At 38.9% G+C, this 21,964-nt stretch overlaps 1 protein-coding gene across 1 annotated transcript in view; it reads left to right on the top strand.

Annotated features, from left to right (window-relative positions):
• The window catches only part of PCNX2 (pecanex 2), a 293,441-nt gene that overhangs the window by 95,808 nt on the left and 175,669 nt on the right, over positions 1 to 21,964 (top strand). Inside the window, exons 14-15 of the mRNA XM_045783277.2 lie at positions 2,771 to 2,881; positions 3,746 to 3,837. Coding sequence (XP_045639233.2) covers positions 2,771 to 2,881; positions 3,746 to 3,837 — 203 coding nt within the window. The remainder of the gene's footprint in view (positions 1 to 2,770; positions 2,882 to 3,745; positions 3,838 to 21,964) is intronic.

Raw genomic sequence — 21,964 nt, 5'->3', positions numbered from 1 at the left:
ATGGGTCCTTCTCAGATGGAGACTTCTCTGTTTTATGTTCGTCCTTAGGACCGTGACCGCCGACCCACAGCAGTGCAGCTTCACTAATGCCACCCTTAGAGATAGGTGGAGCTTTGGGGACTGCTTACTGGAATGTACCCCTCTCCTCTGCCCAGGGAGACCTCACATTTGTCTTCTCTATGTGTCTCCTCTAAAGACTGTTTCTGGGGCTCGATATAGTCCGTAGGCAGGACAAGTAGTTCACACACAGATACAGAACTTTGGAGACACACAGTGCATATATTCACAGCCACTCCTTAGGTTCCAGTTTTATTTCCATGTTCTTTAAATTCTGCTTGTTTTCACCCAAAATCTGCAGCAGCAATAGTCATGGGTTACAATAGTAACGAATATCATCATTCACATTTAAAAAAAGAAACAAGCAAGTTGCAATGTTTTTATTTGCAAATGTTGCTAGTAAAGAAATGGAAAGGTACCAGAAGTTTCTGCACTTATGGTAATTATTAGGGAAAATGAGCAGTAGCAGTGAGAGAAAATTACACACCCTCTCAGTGGTATGCTAAGAAAAAAAAAATCTTTGTTCACAGGGAAAATTGCCAACAGCCACAGCACAGGGATTATTTATTTATTTATTTATTTATTTATACTTTTGGAAAAAGGACAAGATGACCTCAGCAACTTCAATGCATGGCCTCCAGCTCGCTCTCCTCCCACCTCCCTGGCTTTGGTTTTAAAGCCTAGAGATCTCTTTCTCTAAGACATCCTGGAGAGGAGCTACATCCTGGGCTCCTCGGTGACTGCTGGCCTTGCGCTGTGGCTGCAATGAGCTCCCGTTCTGCGAGCCTCTCGCCATCGGATCGCCCTCAAGCCACGGTTCACTGGCTCCGGTTCTTTTCGCTTCCATAGCTGGGGTTTCATTACCTAATGTATTTCTTACAGAGAATGCTTCCCCACCCCTGCTTTGCTGAACACGTTCCAATATTCAGCTGCCTTTAGTCTTATTTCACACCCATATTTTTCCCTGGAGTTCTTTATTCTTGGTGTAGTTTTTGCCACACACACACACACACACACACACACACACACACACACACACAAACACACACAGCTCTTGAGAAGGTGAACCAACACAATCTCATCTCACTTCCATCCGCCCCTGCCCTGGCCATGAGTACTCCAGAGTATAGGGTAGCACTATACCACCTTGCTGGGTCTGAGTCTCCAAGTTGAAAGAAGAAGTACTAGTCAGTTTCCTTGAAATTATGTGGGAATAAAATTTTGATGCTCCTGTGTTCTATAATTAAATTTCTATTTATTTCTTTTTATAAAAGATTTACTTACTTATTTTAGGGAGTGAGAGAACAGGGGGGTAGGGGCAGAGGGAGAGAAAGAGAGAGAGAATCCCAAAGCAGACTCCCTGCTGAGGGCAGAACCCCATGCGGGCCTCGATCCCAGAATCTTGAGATTGTGACCTGAGCCGAAACCAAGAGTCGGCCGCCCAACCCACTGAGCCACCCAGGTGCCCCAAGTTTCTATTTATTTCTTATCTCTTTCCCATATCTCTGAGTTCCATTCACAAAAACTGAAAAAAAGGAGTTGTGTCCTAAAAAGTTATGTCTAGCAAATCAGTATTTGTATCTTATTGCCTACTTTGATTGAAAAGTGGATTCCTCACAGATGCTCTTCGTTATTACAATATCGTTGAAATCTTGCCACGGAAAACATTACAGCAAAATCACCATGTGTATCAAACTATGGCTCCGACCCCAAGAGAGTTGGAACAGTTCCTTGGTATTGTTGTGGAAGGGTCTGTCCTATACTGACTTTCAAGCCACTATTAGCAAGAGCATGGGACGTACGAAGACTCTTGTTTCTACGATTTCACGATGGAAAGTTTTCATTTCTGATTTTTCAGAAAGAGCTGAACCCCTTCCCCCTCCATCAGCCCCACTCCCACTGTCGACTGTGGTCTGTGTACAGTGTTGGCACACGGTTCCAAAGTTCAGGCCTATGGGATTTCAAATCAAATTTCCTTAGTTTTATTAGGACTTACCAGGATCAAACTTCATTGACATTCTCCTCAATAAACGGAGACAGAAGACAGATGTGTTAGAGCAGAAGGAATGGCAGTTTCTGTGTTTCTATGAAACCCAACTTGCAGAGACTTGGGGGAGGGAGGAGGACAGGGACAGAGCTGTAAAATCCAACTCTAGCTCGTCTGACTTCCTTTAATAAGTGATCTCTGTGAAACGTGGAATCCTGGCGTGTGGCGGTCTTATCCAGGGCACTGTTGCAATTTTGGGAGGGGGCACATCTTCCTCTGGCCAGGCAGGACCACCTTCATGTCCTGGATGCTCCAGGCCCCAGGAAGTCAGGCCCTTCAGTGTCCTGCTGTCACCGTGTGTGTTTCCTTAATCATGACCCTCCCTTGTTCGTCTGCGAACCTGGTGTTCCCACGGAACCCGAATTAGCGGGCGGTGTTTAGATGTGGCGATCCCCCCTCCCCCAAGGTCTCTGCTGGGTCCTGGGCTCACCTGCGTTCTTTGCCTGGGTCTCTCTCTCCTCAGACGCAGCCCCTTGTTACTTCCACAAGCACATTTCCACTCGGCCCGCAGACCTTCCTCCTGTGGGTGCGGGGAGTCCAGTATTGCCTCCAGGATGGGGCGGGGGGGTGGTGGCCGGGACTGGAAGGGGAGCAGACAGGATTGCCTCGGGGACCTGGTGGCCAGGAGCTGCACACTTAACATCCATTTTGTCTGTTCACTTCCAGTATTTTTATATTGCTTCCCTGCAATTTCCCTCCTCGGGCTCTTCCCGCAGATCAACACATTCTGCATTTATCTTTTGGAACAAATTGACATGCTGTTTTTCGGAGGTTCTGGTAAGTGATCTACATCCCACTCTTCCTGTAAAGGAGTCTAAGTTCTGATAAGGGCTGAATAGGATTAGAGTCCGGACAGCTCAGTTTTCTTTGTCCTGAACTCCAAGCTGCTGCCGGCATGCACCTGTACAGACGGGGGACCCGGGTCTCCCTCCGTGTGGACCCTCCCTTGACATAGCACCTTCGATTCCGCCCACGGCGGCTAAACCCTGGCCTAATTCGTACCTGTAGACCGTGCGGATGGCTTAACTGTAAAATTTACTCTTCTCTGAATGGAAATAAACACGTGGATCTCATAGAGTCGCTGTAAGAATGAAATGAAATGGTACACAAAGCGCTACAGCATAGCGGGGGATCCAGTATCATTCCCACCTCATTACACACACACACAGACGCGCGTACACACGCACAAATGCACACACACACACACGCAGAGACGCGCACACAGACACACACACATGCACAGATGCACACGGATACGCACAGACGCCCACAAGCACTGCTTGTTGGTGAGACCAATCTCTCTCTTTCCATGCCCCCTTCCTCCCAAGGACACCTTCATCCGTGAAGGTTATTCTGGCCAGCAGCTTTCAGCTGGAAGCAAGGAGGCCTCCCCACCTCCATGCTGGACATGTTCACACGGTCTTCTAAGAATGTTGCCAAAAATTCCTTTTCAATGTTTTCCTCCAGAATTTTTACTAAGTGGTCGATCTCTCCCTCTTTTTTTGTATTACATCATCGGGTACTTTTGACTGATCCCTTGGAGCTATTCCTAGCCCCTTTGGCAGGCATTTTGCATTTGAAAGCTACCACCTTGTCTTCTCCCTTGTGTTGATTGTGAGACTGTGGGTGTTTGTGTTGCAGCTGTTTCCGGGCTGACCTCGGCTGTTTACAGCGTGGCCCGGAGCGCCGCGGCCGCCGGCCTGCTCCACGCCTTGTGCTTCAGCGCCGTGAAGGTAGGTGTGAGGCCTGAGGGCCTGCTCCCTTCTCCCCCGACCTGTGAAATCAGCCGGTGCTTTAAGTGAACACATGTTTGCCTCTAATCAGGAAAGAAATGGGATCCGAGCGCATCAGGAATAGCAGGGCCTGGCGGTGGGGCCTCGGTGGTATTTGAAGACACCACAAGATACCTGATTTGCCAGGGAGCACTGACCCCCTGCACGCGCACCTCTCAGCGTCATTACCGAGCCCTGCAGGGGCCTCAGCTGAGCACGGTGGTCCATAGGACCGGTGGGTTTCCCTTCTCTGCTTTCTGGAATAGCGCTCCCAAGATGGGAAAGAGATAAAATTCCCTGGAGCTTTGTGGACAGAGAACAGGAGAGGATATGATAGCAACAAAATTTAAAAATCTAGAAAACAGATGGCCCGTCGATTTATCCAGATGGAGAAAGTTGAAGCTCAGGCTGGCAGCAGGGAAGGCCTGAGAGGATGAAACAAGAGGAGCGTTAACTTTAGGAAAACACCAAAGTTGTGTCTGAAAAGAAAGGTAACGATTGGCACGTGTGGCTCAGCTGTGAATGACAGTTTGCATTTATGGTGCTCTGAGTAACGGTTACATCTATAGTGGAAGAAGGGGGGAAGTGAGCGGGGGTGGGGGAGTGAGTGCCAGTGTGTGTGAGTGTGTGTGAGTGTGAGCTTTGGGACCATCTTAATGTTGTCTTCCATCCTGGAAAGTCAGCAAATAATATCTAAAATTGGAAAAAGTCAAGAAATAACAAAACAAGCATGTTCCCTGGAAATAAGGAGGGTCCTAGCTGCGGAAGAAACAGCTGGAAGGCATTGCATTCAGGAGGCAGGCATTTGGGCCATGAGGGGCCATTTCTGCTCATTTTCGGTGGCATAGAACTGTAGGGTTTCCGTAACGTCTGAAGGCAGTAACACACACAATGTTGTCGGGGCATCTGCGTTTGGGAAAAACGTTAATTAAGGTTACACATATTTCTTGAGTTGATGGACATCCTACATTTACTGTTTTAAACAACAGATACCTCTTTGATAAAATAAAAATTAAACACAAAAAAGCAAATAAAAATAACGCAAGTTCCAAAGGGTTTTTACTATCTGTCCAATGACACTTAGCTAACTTCTTAAAAAGAGCAACTTAAAATGTTATTAAATGCCTGGTTGTGAGTGGCAGAAAGATAACTGTTTGTTCCCCGTTGTGCAAGGGAAGGAGTGTGATATGATTATCTCCTAGGGCATTCCCATGGAATCTGTCTGTGATCACCCACAGCATGATTTCCTCCCTCACTCCTTCCATCCTTTCCATAAAGATATTTTCTTTGGGATAAAGAAAGGGGGAGGAAGAGGAAGATTCCTTCTTCTAATACACAAAGGTAATTTAGGTGCTGGTGGTGACCTGTCACCACGTTTATCCTATCGTGCAGAACAACAATTACGTAACAAATCAATGTTCTGGCGTTCTTTGTTTTGAAACACATTCGTTTATTTTGTCACAGGACCCCCGGTATTTTATTCAGGAAAAGTACTTGAATAGTTATTTTCTGAGTCCTTGCACTTCTGAGGACCTCTTTCTGCCGCCTTTTGGTAAAAGAGCTGCCTATAAAATTTTGGGGTCACAAGCTCTTACTTGCAGGGCCCTTGGTATAGTACTTACTCTGTTGTGTTTCAGTGTTTGTTTATGTATTTATTTTTCATCCCTTTTTAATTTTTTTATTTAAAAAAATTTTAAAGATGTATTGTTTTGTTTCTGTTTTTAGTTTTTATTTTAATTCCAGTTAGTTAACATACACTTATATTAGTTTCAGGTGTACAACACAGTGATTCAACACTTCATACACCACCCGATGCTCATCACGACAGGTGCCTTCCTTAATCCCCGTCACCTGTTTCACCCATCCCCCACCCACCTGCCCTCTGGTCACCATCAGTGTGTTCTCTGTAGTTAAGAGTCTGTTTCTTGGTTTCTCTCTCTCTCTCTTTTTTTCCCTTTGCTTATTTGTTTTGTTTCTTAAATTCCACATATGAGTGAAATCATACGACTGACTTATTTCCCTTAGCATTATACTCCTAGCTCCATCCGTGTCATTGCAAGTGGCAAGATTTCATTCTTTCAAGGGCCGATTAATATTCCATCATGTGTATATACCACATTTTCTATAAACATTTGTGTATAGGTATTAGTGTGGATATGTGTTTTTATTTATACATAGTAAATACCTAGGAGTGGTATTGATGGGTCAAATGGTTAGTTAATATTTAACTTTTTAAGAAACTGCCACTGTTCTCCAAAGTGTGTACCATTTTTGATCCCCTCATGATCTTTGAGATTTCCAAGTGTTCCAGATCTTTCTAGCACTTAATATTTTAATAGTTTAAAAAAAATAGTACTCCTTCTAGTATGAACTGGTATCTAATTGTAGTTATAATTTGCATTTCTGTAATGATGAATGCTGTCAACTGGGCTTCATATGCTCGCTTGCTACTTAAGTATCTTCATTGGTGAAAAATACGCTAAAGTCTTGTCCATTAAAAAATTGCATTGGGACGCCTGGGTGGCTCAGTTGGTTAAGCGTCTGCCTTCGGCCTAGGTCATGATCCCAGCGTCCTGGGATCAAGTCCCACATCAGGCTCCTTCCTCAGCAGGCAGCCTGCTTCTCCCTCTCCTGCTCTGCCTGCCACTTCCCCTGCTTGTGCTCGCTCTATCTCTCTCTCTGATAGATAAATAAACAAATAAATAAATAAATATCTTTTTTTTAACCTTGTAAACAGAATTTAGTGATTTCCTGTTGTAAATTAATTTGACTTAAATTTTGATTGTTGAAAAGTTAGGAAGGACTTACTCTCTTCATTTCTTTTTTTTTTCATAATAATTTTTTATTATATTATGTTAGTCACCATACTGTACATCCCTAGTTTTTGATGTAATGTTCCATGATTCATTACTTGCATATAACACCCAGTGCACCATGCAATATGTGCCCTCCTTACTACCAATCTTTTTTAAAAAGTGCATTACATGTTCTCATTGAGATATAAGAATTTTTTTACACGTTCTGAATGCAAGTCTTTTATCAAATTTTTATTGCACATATATTTTTTTCTAGCTCTTGGCTTGTCTATCCCCTTCATTAACAGCATTTTTCAAAGAGCAGAGTGTTTAATTATAAGGAAATCCAGTTTGTCAATTATTTGTTTTATGGTTTGTACTTTTTATGTCCTATCTAAAGAAATATTTACCTAACATGAAAATTCTTCCTGAAGGTTTGGTGATTGTAGCTCTTATGTTTAGCACTGTGATCCAGTTCGAGTGGATTTTTATGTACGAGATGAGGTGAAGCTTGAGATTCACTAGCACAACTGTTGAAAAGACTAACCTTTCCCCATTGAACTACCTTGGAAGCTTTGTGAAAACACCATTACCGGCTTCCAGTTTCTGGTCCAGGATGTAGGGAGTTTGGAAGTTGTTACCGCATCCTAAGAACAAGTAAATAGCTGAACAAACTAAAAAATCAACAACTCTTTTTAAATCCGTCAGAGAAGGCAAAAAGCAAGCAGATTGCTGCTTCCAAAGTTGGAGAGACAGACGGGCAGGTGCAGGGAATCACATCCTACTGGAGCCGGGACCCAGGAGCAGAAACCTCTGTGGGAACCAGTCCCAGGGCAGGAAAACCTGAAGTGTCATTGAGGAATCGCCGAAGCCTCAGTATGGGCGAGTCTGTGAGTTAGTATCTCCAGGGGGACCCAGTCATCAGAGAGAGCCCACACTGTTGTGGCTTTTACCTCCAGGAGCTTGAGCAGGTTTTCCCAGGGAACATCAGAGAAAAATCCCCTCATGCTTTCAGCAGGCAGAGGGGAAGAGTAAACATTTTGAAATACCTATCAGAGCATTAGTCTGCTCTTCTTAACAAGGCCTGCCCTCAAGATTTCACCACAGCCTGAACTACTGGGATTTTTTCAGAGCCTCACTGACTTGGAGGAAGGGAAATACCAAACTCTAGTTGGCTCTAGACTTCCATCTAGGCAAAAGGAAACACCAACTCCAATCCAACCCTCTGGCTCTTCTGTCCCACCTAAGATGGGGACAGGACTCAGAAGCACTTACGAAGTTCACAGTCCAGTGGCACAGGGTCACTAGAAAACTAGCAAGTGATCATAGGACGATACAATACTTCTCCCAATACACCTTAACACCACATTAGTAGAGGCCTGTTTACCACAGTAAACCTTTCACCCAGTAGTAAAAAAATTATGAGGCATACTAAAGGCATAAAACACAGTTTGAAGGGATAGAATAAGCATCAGAATCAGATTTAGATATGGCAGGGATGTTGGAATTATCAGATTGGGAATTTAAAACAATTGTGATTAATATGCTAATGGCTCTAATGGATGAAGTAGACAGCCTGTAAGAACAGATGGGCAATGTAAGCAGAAAGATGGAAATTTTAAGGAAGAGCCAAAAGGAAATGCTGGAGACTAAAATCAACAAAAACAAAAACAAAACACTGTAACAGAAATGAAGAATGCCTTTGATGGACACAGCCAAAGAATCTCTGAGCTTAAGGTGATGTGAATAGAAACTTCCCAAATGAAAAAGCAAAGAGAAAAAGACTGAAGAAACAAAATATCCAAGGACTATGGAACAACTACAAAAGGTGTAACATATGTGTAATGAAAATACCAGAAAGAGAAGACAGAAAGGAGCAGAAAAAAATACTTGAAGTACTAATGACTAAGAATTTCCCCAATTTAATATCAGACACCAAACCACAAATTCAGGAAGCTCAAAAATCCCCAACTAGGATGAATTCAAAAGCAACAATAACAACAAAAGCAAAAACTAAACCAGTGCATATCATTCAAAATGCTAAAAATCAAAGGTAAAGAAAAAATCTTGAAAGAAACCAGAGGGAAAAAATATCCTTAGCTTACCTTTGAGGAGCAAAGATAAAAATTGTATTTGATTTCTCCTCAGGAACACCTATGGACGGAATTGTTTCCCCAAATTCATATGTTGAAACCCTAACCCCCAATGGGATGATATTTGGAGATGGGCCTTTGGGAGATAATTATGTTTGGATGAGGCCATGAGGGTGAGGCCCTCATGATGGGATTAGTGCCCTTGTAAGAAGAGAGAGAGACACCAGAGCTCATTCTCTCACTGCTTTTAAAGACACAAAGCATGTGACCATTTGCAAACCAGGAAGAGAGCCCATGCAATCATCTGACCGACTGGGTCAGCACCATAATCTTTGACCTCCAGACTTCAGAACTGTGAGAAATAAATTTATCTTGTTTAAGACAACATGTTTTGTGATACACATACTGTATTTTGTTAGGCAGCCTGAGCTGACTGTGACAGGAAACTATTCAGATGAGACAAGAGGGGAGTGAAATAGTTAAAGTGTTGAGAGAAAAAAACTCCACCAACCTATAATTTTGTACCCTGAAAAATTATCCTTCAGAAGTGACTTGTTGAAGGAGATTTGTTATCAGTAGACCTGCCTTGCAAGAAATGTTAAGAGAAGTTCTTTGGGGAAAGGAGAATAATGTTGATCTGACACAACTACATAAAAAAGGGAAGATTATCAGAGAAGGAATAAGTGAAGGTTAAATACTTTCATTTTTCTGTTCTTATTGCAACCATGTATTCAAATAAACACAAGTATATAGTTATTGTGAGATACTTGCACTACCCATAAAGTGGTATAGTTTCATTTGAAAGGGACTTAACTATAAATGTATATTACATACACTAGGGCAACCATTAAAAAATGTTTTAAAAAAAGAAGTATAACTGATGTGTTAATAAAGGAGAGAAAATGAAATCATATAAAATCAATTAAAACCACAAAAGGCAAAAAAAGAGTGGAAGACAAAAATAGGAACAAAGAACAAGAGCAGTGAATAAATAGCAATAATAAATATAGCAGATATTAATTGAACTATATCAGTATGACTGTATACATCAGTGGTGCAGATACACCAAGTGAAAGGCAGAGACTGTCAGAGAGGATCAAAGAACAAGACCCAGCTATATATTGTCCGCAGGAAACCCACTTTAGATATACAGACACATATATCTTTAAAGTAAATGGATGGAGAAATATATACCATGCTAAAACTAATCAAAAAAAGCAAGAATAGCTATATTAATTTCAAACTTCAGAGCAATAGGTAGACTTCAGAGTAAGGGAATTTTTCAGAGAGAAAGAGTAGCATTGCATAATATTAAAAGGATTAATTTAATAAGAAGACATAACAATCCTTAATGAGTATGCACCTAACAACAGAGCACCACAATATGTGAAGGGGAAACTGATAAAATTGCAAGGAGAAAAAGATGAATCCACTATCACAGTTGGAGACTTTAACACCTCCCTATCAGAAATGGACAGATTCAGCAGGCAGAAAATCAGTAAGGGCATAGTTGGACTCTACGGCATAATTAATCAACTGAATATATTGACACACGTAGACTACTTCATCGAACAACAGCAGAATACACATCTCAAACTCACATGGAACATTCACTAAGAGAGACTACATTCTAGGCTGTAAGATATGTATTAACAAATTTAAAACAATAGAAAGCATACAGCACCTGCTCTGAGACCACAATGGAATGAAAAATCCCCAAATATATGGAGATTAAACAGCACATTTCTTTCTTTCTTTTTTTTTAAGATTTTATTTATTTATTCGACAGAGAGAGAGACAGCCAGCGAGAGATGGAACACAAGCAGGGGGAGTGGGAGAGGAAGAAGCAGGCTCCCATCAGAGAAGCCTGATGTGGGGCTCGATCCCATAACGCCAGGATCACGCCCTGAGCCGAAGGCAGACGCTTAACCACTGTGCCACCCAGGCGCCCCAAACAGCACATTTCTAAGTAACACATAGGTCAGAGAAGAAATCTCAAGAATAAATTAAATGCAAATTACTAATTACAGAAAGAAATGAGGGAATATTACTACAGATTCCATGGACATTACAAGGATAGTAAAGGAGTATTGTGAATAACTCTATGCCCACAACTTTGATAACTTGGATGAAGTGGACCAATTTCTAGAAAGACATAATCCACCAAAAACTCACACAAGAACAAAGTCCTATCTGATTAGGCTTGCATATATTAAAGAAATTGAATCAATCATTAACAAATTTACAAAACAGAAAGCACCAGGCTTAGATAAGTTCACTCATGAATTCTACCAAACATTTAGGGATGAAATTGTACCAATTTTCTGTAATTGATTTTAGAAGGTAGAGGTGAAAGGGATACTTTTTTTAATACATTCTATGAAATCAGAATTACCCTGGCACTAAAGCCACACAAAGACATTACATGAAAAGAAAACTAGAGGTCAATACCATGAATAGATGCACAAGTCCTCAACAAATTATTACCCAGTCAAATCCAACAGCATATAAAAAAAAATCATACACCATAACATGTAATTTATTTGAAATATGCAAGGCTTGTTCAATATTCAAAAATCAATTAATGTAATCCATCACATCAACAGGCTAAAGAAGGAAAATCACATGATCATATAAATAGACACAGAAAAAACATTTGAAAACATCCAGCACCCATCATGACAAAAACTCCTGGCAAATAGAGGGGACTCCTTAACCTGATAAAGAACTTGTACAAAAACCTACAACTCACATCATCATGGTCAGAAAGTAGGAGTTTTTCCACTAATATCAGGAAGACAGTAAGGATGTCCTCTCACTACTCCTTTTCAATGTATTGGAGGTCCTGCCTAATGCAATAAGATAAGAAAAGGAAATAAGGGTATACTGAGTGGCAAGGAAGAAATAAAACCATCTCTTCACAGATGTCATGATTTTCCATATAGAAAATTCAAAAATTGACCAAACCCCACCCCAGAATTAAAAAGTGATTTAGCAACATTGGAGGATAAAAGGTTAATATACAAAAGTCAATCACTTCCCTATATACCAGCAATGAACAAGTGGAATTTGAAACTAAAAGTACCATTTACATTAGCACCTCCTAAAATGAAATACTTAAGTATAAATCTGACAAAATACATGCACAGTCTATATGAGAACTATAAACCTCTAACGAACAACATCAAGTAATTAAACAAATGGAGAGATAGTTCCTGTTTATGAGTAGGAACACTCAATATTGCCGAGATGTCGGTTCTTCCTGACTTCATCAACAGATTCAATGTAATCTCAATCAAAATCCCAGCAAGTTATTTTGTGGATATTGACAAACTGATTCTAAAGTTTATATGGCGAGACAAGACCTAAAATGGCCAACTCAATATTGAAGGAGAATAAAGTTGGAGGACTGACATTACCCAACTTCAAGGATTATTATAAAAATATTACAGTCAGGACAGTGTGTTATTGGTGAAAGAATAGACAAATCAATGATATAGTGCAGAGATCCCGGAAATAGATCCACATAAATACAGTCAACTTATCTTTGACAAAGGAGAAAAAACAATACAATGTATCGAAGATAGTCTTTTCAACAAATGGTGCTAGAACAACTGGACACGCACATGAAAAAATGAATCCAGACACAGACCTTGCATTCTCTCATAAATTATCTTAGAATGCATAATAGTTCTAAATGTAAAATGCAAAACTATAAAACTCCTAGAAGATAACATAGGAGAAAAACTAGATGATATCGGTATGCTGATGACATTTTAGATACAACAATAAAGGCACAATTCATGAAAGAAAGAAGTGATAGCTGGATTTCATTAAAATTAAAAATTTGTGCTCTATGAATGACACTGTCAAGAGAATGAAAAATAAGCTATACACTGAGAGAGAATATTTGCAAAAATTCTATCTGACACTGTTATTCAGAATATATGAAGAACTCTTAAAAATCACAATAAGAAAAATAACTTGACTAAATGGACAAAAACCTGAACAGACACCCTACCGATGAGGGTATACAGATGGCAAATATAAGCATATGAAAATATGCCCAACATTGTATGTCATTCAGGGATTGCAAATTAAAATAACAGTAAGATATTACTACACAGCTATTAGAATAGCCCAAATCAGGAACATTGACAACACCAAATGCTGGCAAGGATGTGCAGCAGCAGTAACTCTGATTCATTCTACTGGGGATGCAAAATCATATAGCCATTTTGGAAAACAGTTTGGCAGTTTCTTTTAAAGTAAACATATTTGTATTATACAATCCAGCAATTGTGCTCCTTGGTATTTACCCAAAGAATTGGAAACCTAACTTTGTGCACAAACCTGTACATGAATATTTATACAAGCTTTATTAATAATTGCCAAAACTAGGGTACCATCATGATGTCCTACAGTAGGTGAATGGCTAAATAAACTAGGGTACATTCAGACAATGGAATATTACTCATGCTCCTCAAAATGAGATATCAAGCCATGAAAAAACATAGAGGAATCTTAAATGCATATTACTAAGTGAAAGAAGCTAATCTGAAAAGGGTACATATTTTAAGATTTCAACTATATGACATTCTGGAAATGGCAACGCTCTGAAGACAATAAAAGGATCAGTGGTTGCCAGCAGCTAGTGGGGAGGGATGAATAGGCAAAACACAATAAAAATGCTCTGTAAGGGCAGTGAACCTACTGTGTATGATATTATAATGACAGATTTCTCTCATTGTGCATTTCTCAAAACTTTTACAATGTTTAACACCAAGATTGAACCCTAATGTAAACTATAGTCTTCTGTTGATGATGATTTATCAATGTAGGTTCATCAGTTATAATAAATGTGTATGCTTGTGCAAGATTTTGGTAGTGGAGGAGGCTGTGTGTGGGGGGCATACAAAGGGTATATGGGATCTCTTTCTATTTTCTACTCAGTGTTGCTGTGAGCATAAAATTTTTCTGTGAAACTCTAAAAACAATAGAATCTATTAAATCAATTATCCAGATATGTGCAGGTCTATTTCTGGACTGCATTTTATTCTGTTGTTCTATATGTCTATCTTACACCAATACCACAGTATTTTGATTATTGTACCTTTATGATAAGTCTTGAAATAAGATGGTGTGTTTCAACATGATTCTTGTTTTTCAAAAACTTTTAGCTATTATGGATCTTATTTGTTCAGTTTAAGTTTCAGAATGTTTTTGTCAATTCCTATAACAAAAGCCTGTTGAAATTTTAAAGAAATTATATTGAATTATAGAACAATAGGGGGAGAACTGACATAACAATATTGAATCTTCTTATCCAGGAACATGATATTGCTCCATTTATTTGAGTCTTTGTTAACTTATGTCAACTATTATGTACTTTTCAACCTGCAATTACTGCACATATTTTTTTCATACTTATTACAATTTCATGCGTTTCATGATATTGTAAGTGGTATTGTGTTGTATAACTTACATTTCTGATTGTTCATTGATGATATACAGACTTAATTGCTGTATATTTAGGCTAGTATCTTGGAACCTTGCTAAATACTTATCCTAGTAGCCTTTTTATAGCTTCTTTGGGATTTTCTATATAGTCATGTTGTCTGTGAATAAAGACAGTTTTAATTCTTTCTCTAATCCACATGCCTCTGATTTTTTTTTTCTTGCTTTATTGCACTGGCTAAAATCTCTATGGCAATGTGATTAGAACTGCTGAAATCAGATATTCTTGCCTTGTCCCCAATTTTAGGGGGAAAACCATCAGTATTTCACTTTTAAATGTAATGTTAGCTGTGGGATTTTTCTAGATTCTTTTTTATCAGACTGAGTAATTACTCTTAGATTCCTAATTTGCTGAGAGTTTTTAATCATTAATGATATTAAATTTGCCATATGCTTTTTCTGCTTCTGCTGAGATCATATTAATTTTTCTTTTAATCTGTTGATAAGATGAATTACACTGACTTTTTAATGTTGAATTGATCTTGCCTTTGAAAGATGAACTCCAGTTGGTCATGATATATTATCCTTTTTATACATTGCTCAATTTTAGTTCCTAATATTTTGTTGAGAAATAGTGTGTTTATGATCACAAGGTTTCTAGTTTTGTAGCTTTCTTTTCTAGTGATGCTTTGTCTTGTTTTGTTAAAGGGTAATGGCCTCATAAAATGAGTTGGCAAGCATTTCCTTTTCTTTTATATCCAAAAAGAATTTGTATAGAGTTGGTATTATTCATTTAAGAAGTATTTGGTAGAACTCACAGGTGAAGCCATCTGGGCCTGGAGTTTTCTTAATGGGAAGGTTTTCAACTAAAATTCAATAAATATAGAATTATCCAGATTATCTATTATTGAAATAGTTGTGTCCTTAAAGGAATTTATCCACATTCTCTATATTTTCTAATTATTCACACAGATTTATTCATAATATTCTTCATTATCTTTTTTATTTAAATTCAATTAGCCAACATATAGTACATCATTAGTTTCAGATGTAGTGTTCAATGATTTATCAGTTGCATATAATACCCAGTGCTCATCACATCACATGCCCTCCTAATGCCCATCAGGCAATTGCTACATCCTACCACCCACCTCTCCTCCAGCAGCCCTCAGTTTGTTTCCTATAGTTAAAAGTCCCTCATGTTTTGTCTCCCTCTCTTATTTCTTCCCATTCAGTTTTCCATCCCCTCCCCTATGATCCTCTGTGCTGTTTCTTATATTCCACATATGAGTGAGACCATATGATAATCGTCTTTCTCTGATTGACTTATTTCACTAAGCAAAATACCCTCCAGTTCCATCCACATCGATGTAAATGGTAAGTATTTATTCTTTCTGGTGGCTGAGTAATATTCCATTCTATTTACATACCACATCTTCTTTATCCATTCATCTGTCAAAGGACATCTTGGCTTTTTCCACACTTTGGCTATTGTGGACATTGCTGCTATGAACATTGGGGTGCAGGTGACCCTTTGGATCATTACATTTGTATCTTTGTGGTAAATATCTAGTAGTACAATTGCTGGGTCATAGGGTAGCTCTATTTTTAACTTTTTGAGGAAACTCCTTGTTGTTTTCCAGAGTGGCTACACCAGCTTGCATTTCCACCAACAGTGTAAGAGGGTTCCCCTTTCTCTGCATCCTTGCCATTCGTTGTTTCCTGCCTTGTTAATTTTAGCCTTTCTGACTGGTGTGAGGTGGTATCTCATTGTAGTTTGGATTTGTATTTCCCTGATGCCGAGTGGTGTGGAGCATTTTTTCATGTGTTGGTTGGCCGTTTGTATGTCTTCTTTGGAAAAATGTCTGTTCATGTCTTCTGACCATTTCTTGACTGGGTTCTTTGGTTTTGGGGAGTTCAGTTTGATAAGTTCTTTATAGATCTTGGATACTAGCCCTTTATCTGATATGCCATTTTTAAATGCCTTCTCCTATTCTGTAGGTTGCCTTTTAGTTTTGTTGACTGTTTCCTTTGCTTTGCAGAAGCTTTTTATCTCAATGAAGTCAATAGTTCATTTTTGCTTTTCTTTCCCTTGCCTTTGGAGATGTGTCTAATAAGAAGTTGCTGAAGCTGAGGTCGAAGAGGTTGCTGTGTGTGTTCTCCTCTAGGATTTTGATGGATTCCTGTCTCACAATTAGGTCTTTCATCCATTTTCACTTTATCTTTGTGTATGGCATAGGAATAATGGTCCAGTTTCATTCTTCTGCATGTGGTTGTCCAATTTTCCCAGCACCATTTATTGAAGAGACTGTCCTTTTTCCACTGGATAGCCTTTCCTGCTTTGTCGAAGATTAGTTGGCCATAGAGTTGAGGGTCCATTTCTGAGTTCTCTGTTCTGTTCCACTGATCTATGTGTCTGTTTTTGTGCCAGTACCATACTGTCTTGATGATTGCAGCTTTGTAATAGAGCTTGAAGTCCGAAATTGTGATGCCACCAGCTTTGGTTTTCTTCTTCAACATTCCTCTGGTTATTCAGGGTCTTTTCTAGTTCTATACAAATTTTAGGATTATTTGATCCAGCTCTGTGAAAAATGTTGATGGTATTTTGACAGGGATTGCATTGAATGTGTAGATTGCTCTGGGTAGCATAAACATTTTAACAATATTTATTCTTCTAATCCATGAGCATGGAATGTTTTTCCGTTTCTTTGTGTCTTACTCAATTTCTTTCATAAGTGTTCTATAGTTTTCAGAGTACAGATCCTTTGACTCTTTGGTTATGTTTATTCCTAGGCATCTTATGGTTTTAGATGCAGTTGTAAATGGGATCGATTCCTTAATTTCTCGGTCTTCTGTCTCATTGTTAGTGTATAGAAATGCAGCCAATTTCTGTTTTTATATCCTGCCTCTTTACCGAATTCCTATATGAGTTCTAGCAATTTTGGGGTGGAATCTTTTGGGTTTTCCACATAAAGTATCATGTCATCTGCGAAGAGTGAGAGTTTGACTTCTTCTTTGCCAATTTGAATGCCTTTTATTTCTTTTTATTGTCTGCTTGCTGAGTCTAGGACTTCTAGTACTATGTTGAACAACAGTGGTGAGACTGGGCATCCCTGTTGTGTTCCTGACCTTAAGGGAAAAGCTCTCAGCTTTGAGAATGATATTTACTGTGGGTTTTTCATAGATGGCTTTTAGGATATTGAGGAATGTACTCTCTATCCCTACACTGTGAAGAGTTTTAATCAAAAAAGGATGCTGTATTTTGTCAAATGCTTTTTGTGCATCAATTGAGAGGATTATATGGTTCTTGTCTTTGCTTTTATTAATGTGGTGTATCACATTGACTGATTTGTGAATGTTGAACCACCCTTGGAGCCCAGGAATAAATCCCACTTGGTTGCTGTGAACAATCCTTTTAATGTACTGTTGAATCCTATTGGCTAGTATCTTGGTCAGAATTTTACCATCCATCTTCATCAGGGATATTGGTCTTTAATTTTCCTTTTTGGTGGGGTTTTTGTCAGGTTTTGGGATCAAGGTAATGCTGGCCTCATAGAATGAGTTTGGAAGTTTTCCTTCCCTTTCTGTTTTTTGAAACACCTTCAGAAGAATAGGTATTAGTTCTTCTTTAAAAGTTTGGTAGAATTCCTCTGGGAAGCCATCTGACCCTGGACTCTAGTTTGTTGGGAGATTTTTTATTACTGCTTCAATTTCCTTGCATTTATGGGTCTGTTCAGGTTTTCTATTTCTTCCTGATTCAGTTTGGTAGTTTATAATTTTCCAGGAGTGCATCCATTTCTTCCAGATTGCCTAATTTGTTGGCATGTAGTTGCTCATAATATGTTCTTAAAATTGTTTGTATTTCCTTGGTATTGATTGTGATCTCTCCTCTTTAATTCATGATTTTATTAATTTGGGTCCTTTCTCTTTTCTTTTTGATAAATCTGGTTAGGGGTTTATTGATCTTATAATTCTTTCAAAGAACCAGCTTCTAATGTCATTGATCTGTTCTACTGATCTGTCCTATTGCTCTAATCTTCATTGTTTTCTTCTCCTGCTGGATTTAGGCTTTGCTGTTCTTTCTCCAGCTCCTTTAGGTGTAAGTTTAGCTTGTGTATTTGAGACTTCTCGATTTTTTTTTTTTTTTGAGAAAGGCTTGTAGTGCTATGTACTTCCATCTTAGAAACACCTTTGCTGTATTCCAAAGGTTTTGAACAGTTGTGTTTTCATTTTCATTTTTTCCCATGAATTTTTAAAATTCTTCTTTAATTTTGTGGTTTACCCATTCATTCTTTAGCAGAATGCTCTTTAACCTCCAAGTGTTTGAGTTCCTTCCAAGTTTCTTCTTGTTCAAGAGTTCAAATTTCAAAGCATTATGGTCTGAAAATATGCAGGGAATGATCTCAGTCTTTTGGTACTGGTTGAGACATGATTTGTAACACAGTATGTGATCTATTCTGGAGAATGTTCCATGTGCACTCGAGAAGAATGTGTATTCTGTTGCTTTAGGATGGAATGCTCTGTATATATCTGTGAAGTTCATCTGTCCAGTGTCATTCAAAGCCCTTGTTTCTTTGGTGATCTTCTGGTTAGATGATCTTTCCATTGCTGAAAGTGGGGTGTTGAAGTTCCATACTATTATTGTATTATTGTCAATGTGTTTCTTTAATTTGGTCATTAATTGGTTTGTGTAATTGGCTGCTCCCATATTAGGAGCATAATTATTCATAATTATTAGATCTTTTTGTTGGATAGACCCTTTAAGTATGATATAGTGTCTCTCTTCATCCCTTACTATGGTCTTTGGTTTAAAATATAATTTGTCTGATATGACGATTGCTACCCCAGCTTTCTTTTGATGTCCATTAGCATGATAAATGGTTCTCCACCCCCTCACTTTCAATCTGGAGGTGTCTTTAGGTCTATAATGAGTCTCTTCTAGACAGCAAATGGATGGGTCTTGCGTTTTTATCCCATCTTATACCCTGTGTCTTTTGATTAGAGCATTTAACCCATTTACTTTAGGAGTAACCACTGAAAGATAAGATATGAATTTAGTGCCATTGTATTACCTGTAAAGTCCCTGTTTCTGTAGATTGTCTCTGTTTCTTTCTGGCCTATGTTACTTTTGGGCTCTCTCTTCACTTACAGAATCCCCTTTAATATTTCTTGCCAGGCTGGTTTTGTGGTCACAAATTCTTTTAATTTGTCTTGAAAGCTTTTTATCTCTCCTTCTATTCTCAATGACAGCCTTGCTGAATAAAGTATTCTTGTCTGCATGTTTTTCTCATTTAGTGCCCTGAATATATCATGCCAGCCCTTTCTTGCCTGTCAGGTCTCTATAGATGGGTCTGCCACCAACCTAATGTTTCTACCCCTGTAGGTTAAGAACCTCCTGTCTCGAGGTTCTCAAGGATATTCTCTTTATCTCTGAAATTTGCAAGCTTCAGGATATTCTCTTTATCTCTGAAATTTGCAAGCTTCACTATTATATGCCAGGGTGTTGCTCTATTTTTATTTATTTTGAGAGGGGTCCTCTCTACCTTTAGGACTTGAATGCCCATTTCCTTAGATTAGGGAAGTTCTCAGCTATGATTTGCTCAAATATACCTTCTGTCCCCTTCTCTCTCTTTCTTCTTCTTCTTCTTCAGGGACTCCCAATAATTCTAATATTGTTTTGCTTTATGGTAACACTGATTTCTCACAGCCTCCCCTCATGGTCCATTATTTGTTTTTCTCCCTTTTCCTCAGCCTCCTTCCTTTCCATCAACTTGTCTTCTATGTCACTGACCCTCTCTTCTGTCTCATTTACCCTAGCTGTTAGAGCATCCAATTTAGACTGCATCTCAGTTAAAGCATTTTAATTAGGGCCTGATTAGATTTTATTTCTCAGTAAGAGATTCTCTACTGTCTTTTATGCTTTTTTCAAGGCCAGCTAGTTACTTTATAATCATTATCCTGAATTCCAGCTCTGACATTTTACTTATATCTGTATCAGTTAGATCTGTGGCAGACAGCATTCTTTCTTTTGTTGTGAATTCCTCCTTCTAGTAATTTTGCTCAGAGACAAATGGATGAATGAGAGGACAAACTCAAAAATATCAACCACGACCCAAGCAAAATACACACTAGTCAACCCTGAAGAGGTCAGAAACCAAAAAAGAGAAAGAAAAAAAAAAGAAAAAAAAGAAAAAAGAAAAAGAAAAGGGGTGGGGATATAATCTCCCAGGCAGACAAAACAGGGTGATCTACTTGGTCCTGGATATATTTTGGTCTGTTTGTTAGAAGACACTAAATCGCAAAATTGTAAAGAAAGCAAAACTTATATACATACAAAAAATAAAATTGAATACAGTGAAAGGAAGCCAAAAATGAAGAATATGTAAATGTAAAAAATGAAAGTTAAAGACTAAAAAACAAAGAGTTGATAAAATAAGAAACTAGTTGAAAAGGGAAAAAAAAGGAAAAAGGAAAATTTAAAACTGAAAGTTATATGAGTCATGAGAAAAATCCTCAAATTCTATATACTATGTTCCCCCAGTGCTGGAATTTTGCAGTCCTGTGTGCTCTGTAAACTTAGTGTTCACCTGTTGTTCCAGCTGGTCTTCTGGGGAGGGGACTGCTGTGCTGCTTCTCAGGTGTCTTTGCTCAGGTGAAGTCATACTGCCCCTTGTCAGAGGGCCGGGCTCAGTGTAAGCTGCTTCTGGTTGCTCTATGTGGCTTTTGTTCCCTGAAGGCTTTCCATGCCTCTTTAGAGGATGAATATAAAAATGGCTGTCCCTAATTTCCAGCCCTGGAGTGGAAAGTTTGCAGTCCTCTCTCTTTGGTAAATCCTCAGGGATAAGCCATCTTCTCTTTTGTGTGTGCCAAACTCTGCAGACTCCTGCTGTGTGCACCCTCACCGATCCTCCGTGGGGGAAAGCAGAGGTCACCATGTTTCTGCCCTTTTGCTGAACCCGCACATGGAGAGTGGTGGCCCACATATCCATCTTTCTATTTGATGTCATTCTCCTTTTGTCTGAAGAATTTCCTTTAAGAAATCTTACAGTACCAATCTACTGATAGTGAATTCTTTCACATATTGTCTGAAACATTCCTCATATTGATTTCGTTTTTTGAAGATATGGTCATTGGTAGAGAATTCTGCTTTTTCCCTTTCAATACTTTAAATATGTTGTCCCATTTTCTTTTGGATTGTATAATTTTTTCCCTCAAAATCTGTTATTCTAATATTTGTATCTCTGTTAATAATGTTTCTTTTTTCTTTGGCCATCGTCAAGATTTTCTGATTTCTTTGGTTTTCAACAGCTTGACAGTAATGTGACTAAGTTTATGGTGTTTGTTCTTTATTTTACCTTAGGTTCCCTAATTGTTTTGATCTGTTCTTTTTTTTTTTTAAAAGATTTTATTTATTTATTCGACAGAGATAGAGACAGCCAGCGAGAGAGGGAACACAAGCAGGGGGAGTGAGAGAGGAAGAAGCAGGCTCATAGCAGAGGAGCCTGATGTGGGGCTCAATCCCATAACGCTGGGATCACGCCCTGAGCCGAAGGCAGATGCTTAACCGCTGTGCCACCCAGGCGCCCCTGATCTGTCTTTTTTTTTATTTGATTTTTCCAAATCCTCAGCCATCGTCTCTTCAAATATGTCTTCTGCCTCATTCTGTATCTTGTTTCTTCTTAGACCTCCAATTATACATATGTTAGATGATTCAATATCGTTCCACATCTTTTGGATGCTGTG

This window comes from Ursus americanus, chromosome 6 (genome assembly GCF_024610735.1).
Source record: "Ursus americanus isolate L20-20 chromosome 6, mUrsAme1.1.p, whole genome shotgun sequence".
Classification (NCBI taxonomy): domain Eukaryota; kingdom Metazoa; phylum Chordata; class Mammalia; order Carnivora; family Ursidae; genus Ursus; species Ursus americanus.
Note: the sequence above shows the minus strand (reverse complement) of the source record. Positions and strands in the feature narration are given on the sequence as shown.